General features: G+C 40.6%; 2 protein-coding genes across 2 annotated transcripts in view; one reads left to right on the forward strand and one right to left on the reverse strand.

The window, feature by feature from the left end:
* The first annotated feature begins 1,181 nt into the window (after positions 1–1,181).
* On the forward strand, positions 1,182–6,032 carry tmem267 (transmembrane protein 267). The gene is made up of 3 exons (XM_079658960.1): positions 1,182–1,283; positions 2,784–3,239; positions 3,874–6,032. The coding sequence occupies exons 2-3, from the start codon at positions 2,841–2,843 to the stop codon at positions 4,207–4,209; spliced, it is 735 nt and encodes a 244-aa protein (XP_079515086.1). The 5' UTR covers positions 1,182–1,283; positions 2,784–2,840; the 3' UTR covers positions 4,210–6,032.
* A 3,686-nt stretch (positions 6,033–9,718) lies between these two features.
* The window catches only part of il11ra (interleukin 11 receptor subunit alpha), a 47,865-nt gene continuing 38,296 nt past the window's right edge, over positions 9,719–19,287 (reverse strand). The window contains exons 4-12 of the mRNA XM_079658961.1: positions 18,462–18,628; positions 17,702–17,819; positions 16,905–17,065; positions 14,366–14,529; positions 13,680–13,824; positions 13,256–13,348; positions 11,699–11,804; positions 11,438–11,517; positions 9,719–10,332 (exon numbers count right to left, since the gene is read on the reverse strand). Of these exons, the coding sequence (XP_079515087.1) occupies positions 11,439–11,517; positions 11,699–11,804; positions 13,256–13,348; positions 13,680–13,824; positions 14,366–14,529; positions 16,905–17,065; positions 17,702–17,819; positions 18,462–18,628 (1,033 nt within the window). The 3' untranslated portion in view covers positions 9,719–10,332; position 11,438. The remainder of the gene's footprint in view (positions 10,333–11,437; positions 11,518–11,698; positions 11,805–13,255; positions 13,349–13,679; positions 13,825–14,365; positions 14,530–16,904; positions 17,066–17,701; positions 17,820–18,461; positions 18,629–19,287) is intronic.

The raw sequence follows: 19,287 nt of genomic DNA on the forward strand, positions 1-19,287 counted from the left end.
ATACAACTTCAAAGGAAACCAGCTTAAACGGAGAAAAATCCAACCACTGATTGTATTTGAATTTCCAAATGGATCCCTAATGAGAAATCTTTTTCAACAAAAACAAACAAGCTCATTAAAGACACCCCATCAAAAGAGATTAAACTGATAGGATCTTAGATCTTTATTTGAGACAAAATTGGATTTTACATCAGTGGTGAAATTGAAAAGCATGGCAAGTCTGACCCACTATCTAGAGGATTAGCAAGTTTGCCATTTGAAATATGGGAGCCAATAATATCCCCCACTCAAGGTTTTAATATGATCATTATTTCATATTCATAAAATAGAAATACTCATTTAAGGAAAAAACGTTTGTTATGGGTTGGTCCTTTTATGGACTATAGCATTTGTGTGACCCTGAAACTGCTGAAGAGAATACTGTTTATTTTAAAATGTATCATCTCTTTCATGTTATGACTTTGAATGCTAGCAATACAGTGTAGTGTCTGCTTTCCGACACAGTTAAAACATGTCCTTCTCTAGTTACAGTATGATGTTTACAGTGTTCATTGCCCAGTCATTGGTTTCCATTCTGTGGTCTCTTCCACCTTCTAGTGATGCTCCGAGAAACTGCAGCCACTAAGAGTGTAGTGTGTCTCTGTAAATGCCTTGCTCTAATGATTCTGCCGTTATTAAAACACATGTTCTCAAATACAAAACAATACAGATGATCTACCATCTACTTCATTGCAAAACACTATTGAATAAGTCTTTAACCGAACCATTTTGCTTTTGTGAATTACATCACAATGAAGAGGAAAAACAATTTAAATGCAATTTGTATCAAAATAAGTAACACTTAAAGGTTAGACATAAGATTTGTGTCAAGTTCTTTAACGTAGCCCAGATGCTAGAGTGCTATGTCAAGTGTCATACATTACATTGACGCTTTTATCCAAAGCGACTTACAATAAGTACATTCGACCAGGAAGATACAACCTTGAAGAAAACAGAATCATATAAGTACAACATTAACAACATTAACAGTCAACTCTTTTATACCACTTGTTTTACTCATCCTTTTGCCAGTGTTAGTGTTCTTTCATACTTGCCCCTTTTTCCCCCTTCATCATACTTTCTGAAATGTCTTAATAAGAAATAAAACAATAGATTTCCCCATTTGCTGTTCAGCTCATGGCCTCTAGGTGGCAGCAACGCGACATAGCAGCCTGCTCACACAAACACCACAGAAGAACAGTGAAGCCTGGAGGACCGGTCGGATAACCAATGCAGGGCATGGGGTGAGTAACGATACATTTATCAACCGGCTGACACAAATGACCATAAAACCATTTAAACCACCGAAAAACAGTTAAAATCAAACGTTTTAATGGTAAACGAACGATGTCATGTTGTATAATTCACTAAATAGCAGAGCTAATCGTGACAGCTGCTGCCGCCTACACATAGCAGCATCTCTGTCACTGTTAGCCGTTAGCTCCCACCTACTGTCATCGTGATGGATGATATTGTAGCTCTGTAACGAAAGGTTATACAACATATCTTTATTTACTAACGTCTTGTTAACATCAAACGAATAAAAAGGGAATTGGCTTAATTAACCATGCTGACGTTACACCAGAGAACACCGGTTGCTAACAGCAGGTGACAGAAATAACTAGCTAGCTAATTAAACATTCATACTCTGGGGCATTACATCACGTTTTTATTTTTTCAAATGCAAGAGACTGCAGCTCGAGATGCACTTAGAGAGACTGCTCGTGGACCTGTCCTACATTTCTCTGTATTGCATGAGAGACACAGACCTATTCCCATGTTCCCTCCGGGTTTAAAGACACGGAATGTCTCTCAGATGAACGCTGTGTTTGATGGGGAGGAACCAGAGGAGGGACAGGCTGTCTCTGGGGTCTGTTCTGGTTCTTCATGAGGCATTTACTCAAGTCAAAGTACAAATACTCTGGTCTTATAGTACTCACCTACAAGTAAAAGTACAAATGATATGCTGTTAAAGTACTCTACTACAAGTAAAAGTACAATACTATGGTCTTATAGTATTCCACTACAAGTAAAAGTACAAATAATATGGTCTTATAGTATTCCACTACTGTACATGTAAAAGTACAAATACTATGGTCCTTAATTACTCCACTACAAGTAAAAGGTACAAATACTATGGTCTTAAAGTACTCCACTACAAGTAGAAGTATAAATACTCTAGCCTTATAGTACTCCACTATACTTATGTAAAGTACAAATATGTCAATGAGTAAAATGCTTGAATAAATGTACTTAGTTACTTACTCAACCACTGGCATTGATGTTTATTACAAATAAAAAGGGACATTCAGACTAGGACTGCTGTTTACAGTGTTTATTTTTGTGTGCTAATTGTTGTGCTAAAATGCTTCAGTTGTATAAATATTACTTATTTATATTGATTTATAAGACTCCATGAACAGTGATACAGTTGAATGTGATGTATTATTGTGTAGGGTTGTTGTTATGCCTGATTGCCCTTTTGATTGCTCAATCTGTGGTCATTGGAGCAGCATAAAGAACATCTTGCCTTTGTTATGTATCTTTGTACCAAGCATGAAGCAGCAGCACACACAGACATTTCACTTGTTTGATTCATATTATATATATTAGGCAAATTCACTAGTTTATGTTTTTGTTATTTAACAACATGGGTTACAAACATATACTGTAAATATGTAAACAAATATACATTTATGTAACCATCTTTTCTTCGCCTCTTACATTTCCCCTCTCTTCACCAGGCTACCTGACTCTTGCTGACCCTCAGTGACGATTGGCCCACTCAGCCATCAGTCAATATGCAAGGATTCTACTCCAAGCTGGACACGGTCCCCCTGCTGGGGGCGGGGGGTCTGGGCGGGGAGGGGGCCCCGCTCCCTCTGAGCCTGGCTGTGGAGACGGAGAAGGCTCAGGCCCTGCTGCAGACCTTTAGCTCCGCCTCCCTGCTGGCGTCGGCAGGCCTCGGCATGTTCTGTGTGGTGGCAGACCACGGCCTCCAGCTGTCCGTCATCCAGAACCACCTGTGGCTGCGCGCCGCCCTGGACAACGCCACGCACGGATTGGTGGGGCTGTGGTCGTGGGCCGTGGTGATTGGACTGAGGAAAAAGAGTGACGTGTACGAGGTGCTGCTGGCCGGCCTGCTGGCCTCCATCATCGACCTGGACCACTTCTATATGGCGGGGTCCCTGTCACTCAAGGTAGACCCGCCCCCTGCTGAGGGCTCTTCTGCATGTTTAAGACTAGAAATGTACCACATTTGGAAAGTGTGCAATATAATTCATAGGAATTTTGGCGAAAATATCTTATTCAGCAATTCTTTACAATAAAGTATAGGATGACTTTTTATATTTTTATTGCAAAAAATGCTCTGACTTTTTTATTGAAGTTCTTCAACTTAGTATAGTAGGATTTTGTACGAAAATACTAATGACATGCTATATAATTACTTTGTTATCATATGTTAAACAAAATACTCTAAAGGGCTAGCAGTAAAACAGTGTGTCAAGTCAAAGTCAACTTTATTGTCAATCTTTCAGGTTGTGTGTACAGACAGAAAGATCGAAATACCGTTTCCCACAATCCTGAGGAATACAATATATAAACGTATATATATATATATATATATATATATATATATATATACACACAATCAACAGACACATTTATACATATGCACAAATTGAAGACATAAATCAAATCACAACAATCAATAACTACAAAATAACAGTCACTTCAAAAATGTAATTCAAAGTAGATATTGTAATGATGTGTTTCTGCTGAAGTACATCCAGAGATACTTTATCTTAACTCCCTCCCTCCCTCTTCCTCCAGGCGGCCGTCTCCCTCCCCCACCGCCCCCCCCTCCACTGCTCCTCCATCATCCCCGTCCTCTGCCTCTTGCTGCGCTTCCTCATGTGGATCGGACGCCTCAAAGACGCCTGGTGCTCCCTGCCGTGGATGCTGTTCATCTCCATGGCGACGCACCACGTCCGGGACGCCGTGCGCCACGGCCTGTGGGTGTGTCCGTTCGGAAACACGGCCCCCCTCCCCTACTGGCTGTACGTCAGCACCACGGCAACGCTGCCCCACCTGTGTTCTGTGCTCATGTACCTAACAGGGACCAGGGACGTGATCTCCACCAAACACGGGGTGGCCATCGATGTGTAGACGTCCTCCCTGATTGGTTGGTGATCTGGTGGGGATACAAGATGTTCTCTGAGACGACTTTTAGATATTGGAAATTACTGGAGAAAACATTTGAAGGATGAACTTGTCCTTTCAGCTTATTGGAGAGAAATGTTGGCGAAGAATCAAGTTTTTTTTCACCCAAAAGGATGAGAAAACTGTCAGTAAGACAGCAAAATATGGCTTTTCTTTGGAGTCGTGTATAGTAATTGGCTTTTTCGAAAAAGATTGTATGTGCCCAGTGTGGATTTTGCTCTTTATGGTATGAAACGATCAGGATCCTGATACCTATCTCCTGTGCTAAATGCTAAATGAGGGACCCTTTAAACCTTCGTCATATCGTTCTGCAGCGGCGTTCCCACTCTCTGGTCATCTTCAGGACATGAACCCTAACCACTATCACGTCCTGTCCTAAGAAGGAACACTCAAGGAAAAGTCAACCAAAGTTCAACCCCCCCCTCTCTGACACACCTGTTATCAGTGTCATTCTCACCCTGAGTATGTTCTTCCACTGTGCTTTTAAAACTGTTAATCTGCCATAGTAGTGAAGTTTAGTGTATCGTACGTTCATTGTAGAGTTTTAAAGGAACAGACACACCTTTCTTCTCATGGCTCTGCCTCTACTGCTTGGATAATGTTCACTCAAAGATACGTTTTCCGAGAAGAGCCCAGAAGTTTCCGTGCTAACCGTGTCGGCCGTGGATCAGGATGTTGTTATAAATCAGTTTGTTTCTAACATGTGCGGCCTCTAGTCTTTTTGACTTTAGGGTAGTTTCATTCTTACCGTTGCAAACGTCCACCTTGTGCTTTTTGACAGATTTGGCTCCACTGTGGCAGCAAAAGCTAAGTATGAAATTAGTCTTTTGTATTTTATAATGTCATGGCTGTGTGACCTCTATTTGACATCAATCATAAAAAGGCTGAGGGACCCGGAGATAGGCTGGATGCATATTTTTGAAGTTTTAAACATTCAAGTGAATCGTTTGTTCAACGTTGAGTCCAACGCTAGTAATATCTTCATATTGCTTGTTGATTTAGGTTCATTAACCTGCTGTATAGGGTTCTATTGCAGTTGTTGTAATGCTACTGTGATGAAATGATTGCTGAAATGTAGTGGTGAAGCCATGAGTACAAGAAGGACATTTATTTCAAATATTTATCATGTACAATCATTTACTAAGACATAAAACGTTTAGAGGTAGGAAGTCATTGCACTGCTTGTGTTTCATTCCTTAACAGTATAGTTTACTGTATTATACATGATGCATTATATGTGGTAACAGAGTGGATTTAGTGCTTTTTAGGAACTTATTTGAGTGTCAATTTCGGTTTTAAAGGGATGGTGGACTCCTCAAGACTTAAGTCTGCTTGTATCTTTTTGAATTTGGACCGATTTGAAGTTAAGTTGAATCACTTTTATCTCAAATATCAGCTACAAAATGTTTTTTAGTTTTTGTGGAGCGGCTGGTGACTGTAAGGTGGTAGTGATGCTTTTTGTCCACTAGGGGGCTGCAGTGAGCTTCACAATGTGTCCTTTTGAATACATCTGGTTTTAAAGTTTGAATAATTGCACAGAAAATTCCCGTTTTTGTTGCCAATTTATTGTTGCTGCTTATGTTCAAATGGTAAACTTTATTTATGCAATATTAAGCTGAATTTTGCACAATTTCATTTATTTTTATTTTTAAATTATTTTTTTATATATGTTGAACATGTGTTATGACTAATTTCATTAGTATGAAAGTATAGATACTCATGATGATTTTAATGTGTCCTTTCTTTCTCAATAAAGTATATCCTGTGTATATATCCTTTATTTGTGAATCAATATATGCTTGCTAAACTATATATTGTGACTTAACATTTTTAATGATAATTTTCATGGCATACCAAATATCTTAATCTAGGTGTCACGTACAGCAGGGGTTGTTAAGGTTTATAAGGCGGCGCTATTGAGCAACCTTTCCATACCGAAACAAAATAAACATCAGATAACTGTTTGTTACTGTGTGTGACTGCGTGTGTCAAGTTCTGTATATCTACATGCATCGCTAAGCCCAAAAGAAGTACTTTTTTTTATCTTGAACAATGCGTTGCCACGGTAACGTGTTCCAAGAACCACACAAGTCTGGCTGGCGAGGTATTGACATTTAGAAGACCAAATATGGCGGTGATCTGATTAACCTGCTCAACAATAACTTCCTACTTATCCAACGTGTGAGGTTCTAAAACAGTTTTGACAATTTAGACGTGAGTTATAGCAGTTTATTATTCCTGACAAGTGTGCAAAACAAGTTGTTGAGCATGCTAAGGAATCTCTCAAAAACGCGATTGATTTTGGTGAAAATAATATAGTAATCCTGGCCATTTCTAAAGGTTTTTCTCTCGGGCTCGGGCCCTAAAAAGATTATGTATTCTGTAATGACTAGGCTACATGCGACGACGATGAGTGCTGTTATAAAAGGTAGCCTATGTACTATGGACACTTATCAGGGCTTTAGGAGCATGTAGTGACGAATGTGTTCTATCTATTGTGCCGAGCTGTTTCTGCTAATTGAGAAAATCCTCAACTCACCAGGAAGGAGGCAGTTGGTCTGAGTCAGGAGCTGCAATTCCACTGCATGAAGATAATAAATATGGCGAATGTTTTCCTTGTCTTCAGGGCTCAAACTGGATACCGAACGTGTTTTCCACAACCACACCAGCACAGACAGAATGCATGACAACATGTTTGCCATGGGAAGTGGAGCCAGGCAACTCAATTCCAGTTAGATCTTAAAAGAGTCTTTCATAAAGACAACAAAGGTCGGCTTAAACATTTGAGAAACATCCAACTCTGTCACAGTCAGACAATGGCAGCTTACTAAAACAGACAATAAACAGCCGGCTTCAGGGGAAAGTGCTCCAGTACCACGGCCTGCGAAAGACAGTTTAATCCTCTCAACCACTAGTTCAGAATAATTGCAGTTTTTCAATTTGTTAAATGTTTGTGACATCACATATTTGTAGACGTAAATCGGATGAATACACAAAAGACAACCCCAAAGGGCTAAACAATGTGATAAAATAGTTTTATTTCACAGACATATACAAGGAAAGGAAGAAATAACGGCTTATGGGGAAATCTGTGGTACACATATAGAAAACACTATGTACATCTGAGAATGGATGCCTGATGATATTTAACAACTAAAAGCAACAGGCTCCATCTGCCATCACATACAGTCAGCAGGAAGAAAGAGAAAGACCACAAAGAAACAGAGAGAACACCACAAGGGAAACAGAACAGTGGTATCTATAGTCACACACCACATCGAGAATACAGATGAGTCTGAACGGGACATACAGGACAGAGTACTGCACACGGCCCAAATCGATTGTTTATCAAATCTGATGCAGGAAAGTGTCTTTCTTGACGGCTCTCCTAACGGGATTTAAAGTGTTTTAGTTGATCTCATGTTAACCAGACCTTCAAGACCTAGACAAGCATGTACAAAAATAAATCTATTACAGATCCAGGTAAGTCTTAGAGATTGGAGGAAATGGTTGGCGACTTAATGTCAAAAGACAAACACTTTTTTAGCAACATTGTGAGTTACTTTGTGAAAGTTGCTCCTGGGTTAGCCAGAGAGCAGAGAGGAACATGTAGTTGATGTGACCGCAGAGAAGTGAGTGAACGTGAAAGTGAAGACATGATGAAGCTCAGTAAACACGTTGTCCATACAGTAATGGTACAGTAACAGCTTCATATACTGGGGACAAAGAAACAAATACACAATGATGGGAAGCTTCTGCAGACATCGTTTATCCTCACACTCCATAACAATAATAATAATAATAACAAATTCTGTGGAAGTCTCCTCTTTTGGGATTTTACCTGACAATGTTTAACCTCAAAAACGATATAATATGAAGAACTTACTAAATATGTAATGCCATGTCTTCTGATTAGACACTTTTTAAAAAATATATTTGTATATGATAATTTCCAAACTGAATCAAATTTAGTTTTTTAGTAAAAGGCTCCAAAAGGTCGGTTACTAGGGGTTCATTTGTCCGTTACAGAGACTGAGGTAAACCATGTCTGTGAAACCTCCCTTGATAATGTGTTTTTCTCTACATATAAACATCATTTACAATAACATACACCAAATGTCTTTTTTTTTTTTAAAGTGTGATATCCAATAATATACAAAACAAAGCTTCAACTGGATCCATGCATAATATGTGGAGCTAGCTTGGGAGGAAATGCAGCCGTCAAACGGGAAAAAGTTCGACTTGCACCTTTCCGTCAGTTTATCATTTAACCAATCAATGAATCAGCTTTGGATTCAATCTAAAAAACATAACCAGGAAATAAAGAAATGCATATTGTCTGTGTACCTTCCATCTGTTGCAGACAGGTTGTAAACTAAACCAGATTGACTAATGTGGAGCTATTTGGGGCTTTAAGTGGTGAGCGCTAACCGCCAAGAGATTACTCATTTACCGTCAATTGGTGAGACGACACGAGTTCAGAGAGTCGCTCTGGTCAGTTTATGGTGTTGGTGATCCTCTGATGTTCACCAGCACTTAAAACAATGATCTGATTTAGCTACATAGACTCGTGTTTTCCTATGAGGGAACTGACCACTTGGTGAAGCCGACAATTCAAATTCACAACTGAAAGACCATAATGCTACTCCATGTTTCCCAAGTAACTGTTCCAATGAGTTTGATGCTAATAAATGAACCAGCCTGTCGTGATGGTTTTTCTAAAGCTGCATTCACATGACAAACGAAACAGCTGTGTTGCCATTGCTGTTGTGTTTCTATGGAGAAAGCAGTTTCCACCCGACTATACGGAAGCGCTACCATCAGCGTATCATATCGCTCAAAATTGACTTCAAACGATGCGCTCAAAGTAAAATGATTTCCACTTTAGACCTAGTTACCTGACTTTTCGACGCGCAACAAATCACATCAAGCTAGCAGGAAACAATACAAACAAAACTGAACTGACTGTTTACGGCAATTTGTGTATATATATATATACATATTTGCACACATATTTGATATACATTTCTTTTATATTCGGGATTGTGGGAAACGGTATTTCGATCTCTCTGTCTGTACACAGAAAGATTGACAATAAAGTTGACTTTGAAGTCTCTGCACACAGAGAGCAAATCACGTATCATGTGAATGCAGCTTAATATGACACAAGAAGTGGATATTCATTTTCTTTAAATATATTCTATCTAGCTAAGTATCTGTGTATTGTCATAATGCTGGTGGTTTGTGAAGGCCAGTCTCTTCTCTTAACCTCATGTGTGTGTTCTGTTCACACACAGTCAGTAACCATGGACACAAAGAGGTATCAGAAGAACACCTGTAGCCATCAGGCAATAAAACTATCGTGCAACATGTAGTCACTTGTCATAAATGAAATGAAGTCTGGACAAGCAAACCCCGCCCCCCCTGGATATTATAACCCATGCCCCCCCCCCCAGCTGAGACCATTAATGCCCCGATCTGCTGCTTTGGCATCAGATGCACACACTCTTCCTTCACAGCATTGAGTCGGTCGATGTCATAATGAAAAAAATGAATGAATGTGAGGAGTTCTGGTTGATGGGAGAAAGGAAAATTGTCCCAGAAAAAAGGAATCTCCCCCCTCCCTAAAAAAGAAACCCTATGTTCTCCTTTTTCGGCAGCTGCACTTCCTGTGGTTACGTGTTGCTTAAAGAGTTCAGAAACATGGCTCCTCTCAAATGGGGAGGGGTCAATCGCCTGGAGCAGCAATGGAGGTGGGTGAAATCAAATGTCCTGATGCAGTGTCACTCCTCAAATAGAGTAGGGTCTGCTGATGCATTGTGGGAAGTTGAGTTTTGATGTGACAACTGAATGTGTCCAGGGAAATCTTACCCTTCAGTCAGCTTGCTGTGTAGCTTTACCCTACTCCACAAAGTCCCTTTTCCATCCATGTCCATGTATCCTGGCTGATGCATTGTGGTTAATGTAGTTCAATATGGACAATCAGCTTGCTGCGTCGGTAAAGGCAGACGCTGATTCTTCGATGGAGCCCTACAACGGGCTGACAAGGAGAAGATGCTGGAAATCAACCTAAGAAGAGAGAGAGAGAGAGAGAGAGAGAGAGAGAGAGAGAGAGAGAGAGAGAAAAAGGTCAGAAGATGAAAAAAAGGAGAAAATCAATTGAAGTAAAAGAAAAAAGAGGTTTGGAAAAACATATAAGAGAGATGTGAAAGAGAGAAACAGGCAACTTTAAAAAAATGCATAAATCATAACGTAATTAAGCACTGCCTTGACATTTCAGATTTAAATAACAGAGATGAATGAAATATACAGTATGCAGGCATATTTTCAGGGTTATAATCTGTGTGTGTGTGTGTGTGTGTGTGTGTGTGTGTGTGTGTGTGTGTGTGTGTGTGTGTGTGTGTGTGTGTGTGTGTGTGTGTGTGTGTGTGTGTGTGTGTGCTCACCACATGAACAGCAGCAGCATGTGTGTGTATGTGTGTGTGTGTGTGTGTGTGTGTGTGTGTGTGTGTGTGTGTGTGTGTGTGTGTGTGTGTGTGTGTGTGTGTGTGTGTGTGTGTGTGTGTGTGTGTGTGTGTGTGTGTGTGTGTGTGTGTGTGTGTGTGCTCACCACATGAACAGCAGCAGCATGTGTGTGTATGTGTGTGTGTGTGTGTGTGTGTGTGTGTGTGTGTGTGTGTGTGTGTGTGTGTGTGTGTGTGTGTGTGTGTGTGTGTGTGTGTGTGTGTGTGTGTGTGTGTGTGTGTGTGTGTGTGTGTGTGTGTGTGTGTGTGTGTGTGTGTGTTATAATCACATGTTGGCTGACTATCTGAAGGACTGAATGTTGTTTATAGCAGCACTTTGAAGCGTCTCAGTTCGTACAAAGGCAGAGCTTTCTAACTCCCATTTGAGGGCATCTCGTGGCACTAATATAAATCTGAAAGTGACACTTAATTAGGATTTAATTAGCTTCGCCGCAGAGGCTGCTTGACACCCAGAGCTCTAAAACGGTGTGCCAAACAAGCTGAACTAAGAACATACGCCCCAGTGTGTGGCCGTACGATGAGAACCAAACATATTCACAGCAGACAACGAGACAAGTGTGAGAGGGACATTTCCTCTGTCACAAAATTCGAGTCAAAACCCAAAACTAAAAGCTCAAAACGATCATTGTTTGTGGATTTAAGTGGCTCACATTAGATTGGCATGGACTTCATCTTGACCATAGAGGAGAGTTGCTGTTTGGTCACGTGGTTACGCCGCCTCTGCCTTACCCTAGAAACACACAACAATAGGTTAGAAAAGACTAAATAAACGTAAAAGTGTCATACACAAACAAAGAAATAGAGTAAGACCACACAGCTGTGGCCTGTGGGTGTGGGATACGTGTGTGTGTGTGTGTGTGTGTGTGTGTGTGTGTGTGTGTGTGTGTGTGTGTGTGTGTGTGTGGTCTTACCACACGACAAAGATGAGGGAAAGGACGGTGGTGAGGATGACCACGGAGAACAAAACCAGCAGAATCACCAAACCCAAATTACCTTCGTCCTCAGGACTCACAGAGGCTGAATGGAGAGAAGAGGGGGGACAGGGGGGGTCAGCAAAACAAGGAGGGAGATAGAGAGAAAGTGAAAGTAAAGAAGGAGGAGAGCTGACTCAAAGAAGGAATTTTTAAAGTAATTCAAGACGGGAAAAAAGAAAGTAACTGGGCAACGGGTGAACATATTTTGTAGATGAAACACAGGATTGGGCATTAAAGCATGTTCCTATCAGTGAAAACCACATTTCAAATTATACATTTTCCACAGAAATAGGTAAGCAAAAAAGGTCACATCTGAATAAGCTACAGTCCACTCATGTCTGGGTTTTCGTCTTTTGTTGCAAAACTCATTAAAATATAGATGTGTCAAAAAAATATATTTCATATTTTTGTTGCCATGTAATGTTCCTTGTTTGTTTGCCTGTGAGAAAAAAATTGCAGTTTGTGTGTGCTTCTAGATTGAATGACTCTCAGTTCGTTTGAAATCTGCCATAAGGTAGCGTTCACACAAACATGAATTCATCGCACTGAGAGGACTAAACAACTCTTGCTCACACACACACACACACAAAGAAAACTCAAAACAAAATCAAAGCACAGCCACACATTAACGATAGCATGTGCAAAAACACACACAAAGATTTATGAGCACATCTGCACATGACGGTGGACACACACACACACACACACACACACACACACACACACACACACACACACACACACACACACACACACACACACACACACACACACACACACACACACACACACACACACACACACACACACACACACACACACACACACACACACACACACACACACACACACACACACACACACACACACACACACACAGAGGACATCTGGTTCACAGCAGAGCATCATCAACGCCTCTCCTGGCAAAATGTGTCTATTTCCATCCTTGTGCTTGTTGTGCGTTTCCTGCATGTGTTTATTTTAGACGTGCATGTCGTTTGTGTTTTTGCCCATTTCTATGTGAGCTGCTGCGTTACTTAAGTGTTCATCCAAGGCCCAGAGAACACGACACCCTGCAGGTACAATTCACTGCAGGTATGTGTCACGTGGTGCTTGTTCTGCTCTCGAGTATGACGGTAAATATTGCCTTGTTGCAGCATTAATGAGTGACAGGGTTCTTGTAGGCGCCAAACAAAGGGAAGAAGCACGCCAGCCTGCTGTTTGACTAGCTGTGATTCACATACTGTACAAACCCAAACAGTTGGATCAGCTTGACTGTGGTAATGAATTCACTTTAATAACATAATGGATGTTTTGCTTTTTGAATTTAATGGTACAAGTTTAGTGGGTGCATTTCATTTCAGTGTCAAACGCTTAAGTCTACGTTGCGGGAAAAAAAAAAAAAAAACGGTATTTTGTGCTGCAATAAAACAAATACAGTGAATATAAACATCCAAAATGTAATGTTGTGATTATCATTTTTAAATGACTTACGGTCTGTTTTCGTAGTGAAGGTTTCGGGTTTGGTGTCGGTGGGAAAGAAATCATCTGGAAATGTGTCGTCTGGCGGGAGCACCTCTATGGGGTCTGGGGTGGACACACACACACACACACACACACACACACACACACACACACACACACACACACACACACACACACACACACACACACACACACACACACACACACACACACACACACACACACACACACACACACACACACACACACACACACACACACACACACACACACACACACACACACACACACACACACACACACACACACACACACACACACACACACACAATGAATATGCGTACAGTAGAAAGTCGTAGGAAGTAAGATGCCTAAGTGATGTTGTGTAAGGACGTAAAGAGTCCTCAGTGAAGCACGTTGAGATCGTTCGTACCTTCCCACGGCCTGCAGAGAGAAACGGCCGTCCATTCACTCCACAGGCTCTCATTGTCCAGCTCGTCCCGCGCACGGATCTGGACTTCATGGAGGTGACCGGCCACGACGTCCAATATCACCACTGGACTCTGCACGGAGAGAACCTAAAAGATTGAGAAAGAGACAGGACAGGGAATAGTTCTGGGCATTAGTATGGGTTCTGAATGAATCAGACGAACACTCACTAAGTACACGCCAGGGGAATGTAAGGGGGCCTATTATCAACATGTTCAGGCTCATATTTTATATTGTGTGCCTCTACTGTGACATGTTTACATACTTTAAGCATTTACGCATATTTTCTCCCTCTGTCTGAAACCAGAGCCCAGTCTGCTGTGATTGGTTGGCTGAGTGTTATATAGTTATATCACTATGTAACAGAACACAACAAAGGGGTGGGAGAGAAACTACCTCTGGCTGGAATGTTTTCCTTTGCAGACCATTTACATGCACTACAACCTATATAACACACAACAGGGCTTTGGGTTTGGACCAATCACAGTGAAGAAATTAAAGATAGTTTCAATTGCTAGTATAATGTGATAAACTACAATTTCATTCCCTTTAATAAAGTATACAATGTACATGTTTGACAGGATGCAAAAGTCATATCAGGATGAACAATACAAACGAGTGCTTACTGACATTTGACCAGTGTAAGGAGCCCTCTGGCCTGTATCTGATATGAAACAGGAGGGGGTAACCAAGGCTCTGCGGCCAGGAGGAGGGAAGCTCCCACGAGATGTTCAACCTCTTTGGAAAGCCTTCTACCTCGTTCACCAACACCGACTGTGGAGGGTTTGGTTTCACTGCAAGGGAAGACAGAAGGTAGGGTGCAGCCGATGGTTGGTTAAAAGGAAGCTAAACAACATACAGGGTTCCTACACTTTTTCACCAATGATTTTCAATGACTTTTCAATGACTTTTCCATGACCTTTACCTCATTTTCCATGACCAAAAAAAATTACTCTTTCTCAGCAGTACCACTGAAACATTTTTATTTTAACATGGTAAGCTGGAAAATAAGGTCTGCATAATAAACATGTTGTGTCTATCTAAAACAAATCCAATAGTTGGCTTACTAGCTCCTACAGACTAAAGCCACTGGAGACTAGAGGGCGTGATTGTACACATCTCTCACCAGCGAAACACCTCGACAGTCAAATGCCATTTTACGTTTTATAACTATACGATGCAGTATTTATTATCGTTATAGTATTACTATTTCGGCGATTAGATAAAATATAAATTATATTTTATGCAACTTTGGTTACATTTCCATGCCTTTTACAAAATGTAGGGAAAAATATTGTTTTCCATAACTTTTCCAGGGCCTGGAATTTGCATTTTCAATTTCCATGACTTTTCCAGGTTTTTAATGACCGTAGGAACCCTGAACATATCAAGTCAATGAGTCACATGACAGAATGGAACAAAATTATGAATAAAGTATGAATGGTGTATCGTTGCAGCTTTGGGAAATGCAAAGAGAATCAACCTGAAAATGCACTATGACTTTGCCACCTTGTTTATCGTAGAAACGATCCATTGATTCTCTGAATCTTGTCCCACGCGCTCACGTCTCTTAATGTTATAAAGTGAACTCTGACATAAAGTCTGAAGAGGTTGTGAAAATCCTTGGGCATTATTCAATTGGCGCATCAGCCGCTATAAAGCCTCAAGGATGCTGTGAATGCCTCTAGAGCAACAAGAACGCGTCACACACGCAAAACAAGATCATTGAGGTCGTTATCTGAGGAACAAAAGGGAAAGGTCACACAACCCATTAGAAAAAGATGTGCAGCAGTAAAGTTGTGTGTGTATGTATGTGAGTGTTGTATGAATATATATTTCCTAATGGACATAGTTTGCTTCTTCCTTTTTTTAACTAGATTTTGAAGGTTCCATTTTGTTTGTGTTTTCATGTCTGGCCACATCTGCCTGACTTCGACAGATGTTTTAAAGAAATACAATTGTTCTAACAAACATTGAACCTGCTGGAAGTATTTCATGTCTTCACAGCAGCAGCATTGTGCTCAGGGAACCTGAAAAGACTTTGATAAAAGTGATAATGAGGTAAAAAAGAGCTGCCTGGACCGTAGTGAAGCCAACGCTATTAAACGTCACTAACTACGTAACTGTTGGGTTTCTGCTATTAACACGAGAACAACAGAAAATATTCGAAGGAGCGTTAGATCCTTAGATTTGTATAGTTTTATGTTGCTCATTGGTTATGAAAGTCAATCGACTCGCGTGCCTGAGCTCGATTTTTGTACTGAAGCTACAACGTCAGTGTGTGGCCGTTTCTCAATGTCGAGTACACCTGCTGCAGAGCCACTATTTCAAGTATACTACGTCATCGAGTGGCGCAGAAGGACTGTTTAAATGCATGTTAAAGGCCCAGCATTCGGCGCCACTCAATGAAGTAGTATACTTGAAATAGTGGCTCTGCAGCAGCTGTACTCGACATTGAGAAACGGCGCCTGTCTATACCCCGCGTTCTTTTTAAACTAAATTCACCAGTAGGTGTAAAATGGGACAACTAAAGACGATTGCAGATGCACATTGAATATCCAGGGATTGACATTACAGACAGGACTGCTGAACAATTTGGCCACAGTTTATAACATTGATCATGAAGGTTACCTAAAGGTCCCCTATTACACTGTTTCCATCAATTTATTATAGGTCTCAGATATATACAAAACATGTCTCTCATCCCATAATCCCCTCTGTTTCAGCCCTGTTTCAAAAATGCTGATTCTCTGTCTGTTACTTTAGATGAAAATAAGGAGCCCCTCCCCACGCCCCTCTGAGAGATATTTGGTTACAAAGAACACAATGGTGCTCTAGGAGAAGATTGAGGTGATAAGGTGGGGGGGGGGGTTAACTTGGTTGGTGATTGGCTAATGGTTACACAAGCCAAAAAATCATTATGACATCATAAAGTAGCCCAAATCTAATCAGCTCATTTTCAGACAGGTTTTGATAGAAATGGATCAGGACAAAAAGAGAGAGAATCTTTTTTCCTGAAACTTTCAGATCTCTTTCCACAGAGAGGACACATGTTTATGTATTAAAGACATGAAAAAGTGGATTTTGCACAATAGGTGACCTTTAAGTGCTTCAGAGATATACAATCGTCATACACATTTCTCATTCAAACGGTGTGTTCAACCCTTACATAGCTTATGTAAACGCATCCGGGCATATGTTGTCTCGGACCCGAGGGCGTTGGTCTCCTGGACGCTCAGGGTTTGTCTGTCGCTCCAGTAGGCAGGATGAACTATATCACAGTGCTTCTGAGAGACGTCCACAACGCATGTCCTCGACTCCTGACCCGTCCTTTAAAAACAAAACAGAAACGTTTAAGTGTTGCGCTCTCTTTTTGAAGGACAATTTAAAGGTATATAAAAAAAGACCATATCAATCATATATAAATGACTCAAACCTGTGTTACCTTGAATTTAAGAAAAGTGGATGTGTTTGGAAAGTTAGGTTGGGAAATGAAACGGCTTGAGTTGTGTGTGGGTTTAAAAATGGATGTTTTAAATGATTGTGTTCTTTGTTAAACATGGCTGCAATTTACCTAAATTCATCAACAATAATACCCATTTTTGAACTCCTGAAGACCAGTTTTCTTCAAGAGTTCTTCACAGGGTGAGTAGTTGATGTACCCTTATTTTTTTGGGTGATTTATTTCATTAAGTGTATTCTGGAAACTGCAAAGAAAAAAAATGTATAACTAAGATGTCACCACAGCTGAATGCTAAATGCAATGCGACTTCAGTTCCTTCAGTCGCAACGTAAAAAAAAGAGATGTAATGTGTTGTGGTTAACATTTTCCACTGAGTGCCACGGCTCGCAGTAAATGCGCTTCATTCAAAATTCAACTCTGTGGCACACGCACTATATTTAGTTAGTTCCTAGTCCATTCTGAGAGTGACCTTGGGCGTTGCTGTGTGACTTGCAGTAACTCACACTTTATAGATGGCGTTGTACTGGGCTGGCAGGAAGGTCTTCACTGATTCCACCCAGGAGCAGCGAACATGCGTGTGATTGGGCACTTGACAGGAAATGTTTAGCGAACCGGGGCGGTCTGGGAAACAGGAATCAAACAGAGTTCATTATTAGGACAGAAAGAGAGTTTTCTGGTGTAATAATTGAAGTATGTCTTGTCTTTAGGTGTAAATCAAAGTGCTCTATGCTCTGGTGTCCCTATCATGAACCAAAAATATCTGAGCAGAGGCTTGGACAGCACCATGGAAAACTCTCCGTCCCTCCAAAGGAAGGCCACTTAGGGAAACGCTTCCTGTTTGAGACAGGAAGTGGAAGGCTTTGTCTATTTGACGGCTGATAAGACCCGTTTCCTCTGAGGAGCAGTAGCGCTGTTCTGATCATCCCCGTTGAAATAGGATCTAGCAGTAGTAGTAGTAGACGGAAGGCCATCATTTATAAAATGTTTAGAAAAGAAAATTTAAAAATAATTTTTTTAAAAGGGGGGAATATAGAGATGAAAGACAAACCTAGAGGTTGAGGTGAACTTACAAGAGATGAAAAATGAGGAGAAACAGAGCATTTTTTTCTGCTTTTAGGCTAAAATATTCAAAGTGAACTTTCTTTTTTCCAAAGCTAAGGTTCCATAGTGGGAGACTAAAAGCTTAGCAGAGCTGTTAAAAAAGTAATAACTCCTAAATTAGGCGTGGAGAGTCAGGACAAGTCCCAACACAACAACACTTACGGCCCAGCCTGAGTTTGACAGAGTGGAGGAGGAGCCCGCCGTTGTCATAGCAGCTGTAGTTGCCTTGCGCTGATAGGTCGACGTGCAGCAGGACTAAAGTTCCGTCAGTTGTGACTTTGTGCCACGGCAACACGGCGCTGTTGTTGTGATGCCAAACCACAGGTGTCCTGGTAGGGAACACAATACACTTATTTATAACTAGTGTGTATGCTTGTGAGGACTCAGTAACCTGTAAGCCTTGTCATATAAAACACATAAGTCCTTCCTGCGTATCACAAAACTTTTTTTTTAAACGAAACAGCTGGTAATATTGTATGTATCATAACCAATAACAGACTAAAAGTACAGCCGTTAGTACATTAGTCAATCTAATCAGTAATGAACAACAATAAAAGACCTATTGCACATTATACCTACCTGTTTTGACTGGCAAATAAAACTAAAATAAATACTCACTTATGTTTGTAGCACTTATAAAGGTCTGGCTAATTCGAAATAAATACAAATCCATTAACAGCTTATGTTAGATTGTTGCTATTTTTAGTGGGTACCTTCATGGTTGACTGCACCTATTATAAATCACTTTGGATACAAATGTTGGCGAAATAGAATGTGATGAAATAAAGAAACCAGACTTTGGCTACACAGGCAATACCCGTTTCAGATTTGCTGAGTTCGACATTGAGATATTTGACTATATTGAGTTTTATTGTGTCTTTAAGTCGGTAGTGGGCCGCCAAAAGACGTGTGGATTTGAAAGCTGTGATTTCTTTGAATAAACCAGCTGTGACTACATTGGGTCTTCATTGAGTCAGAGCTTGTATCT

The sequence above is a fragment of the Notothenia rossii genome (assembly GCF_949606895.1).
Source record: "Notothenia rossii genome assembly, chromosome: 11".
Classification (NCBI taxonomy): domain Eukaryota; kingdom Metazoa; phylum Chordata; class Actinopteri; order Perciformes; family Nototheniidae; genus Notothenia; species Notothenia rossii.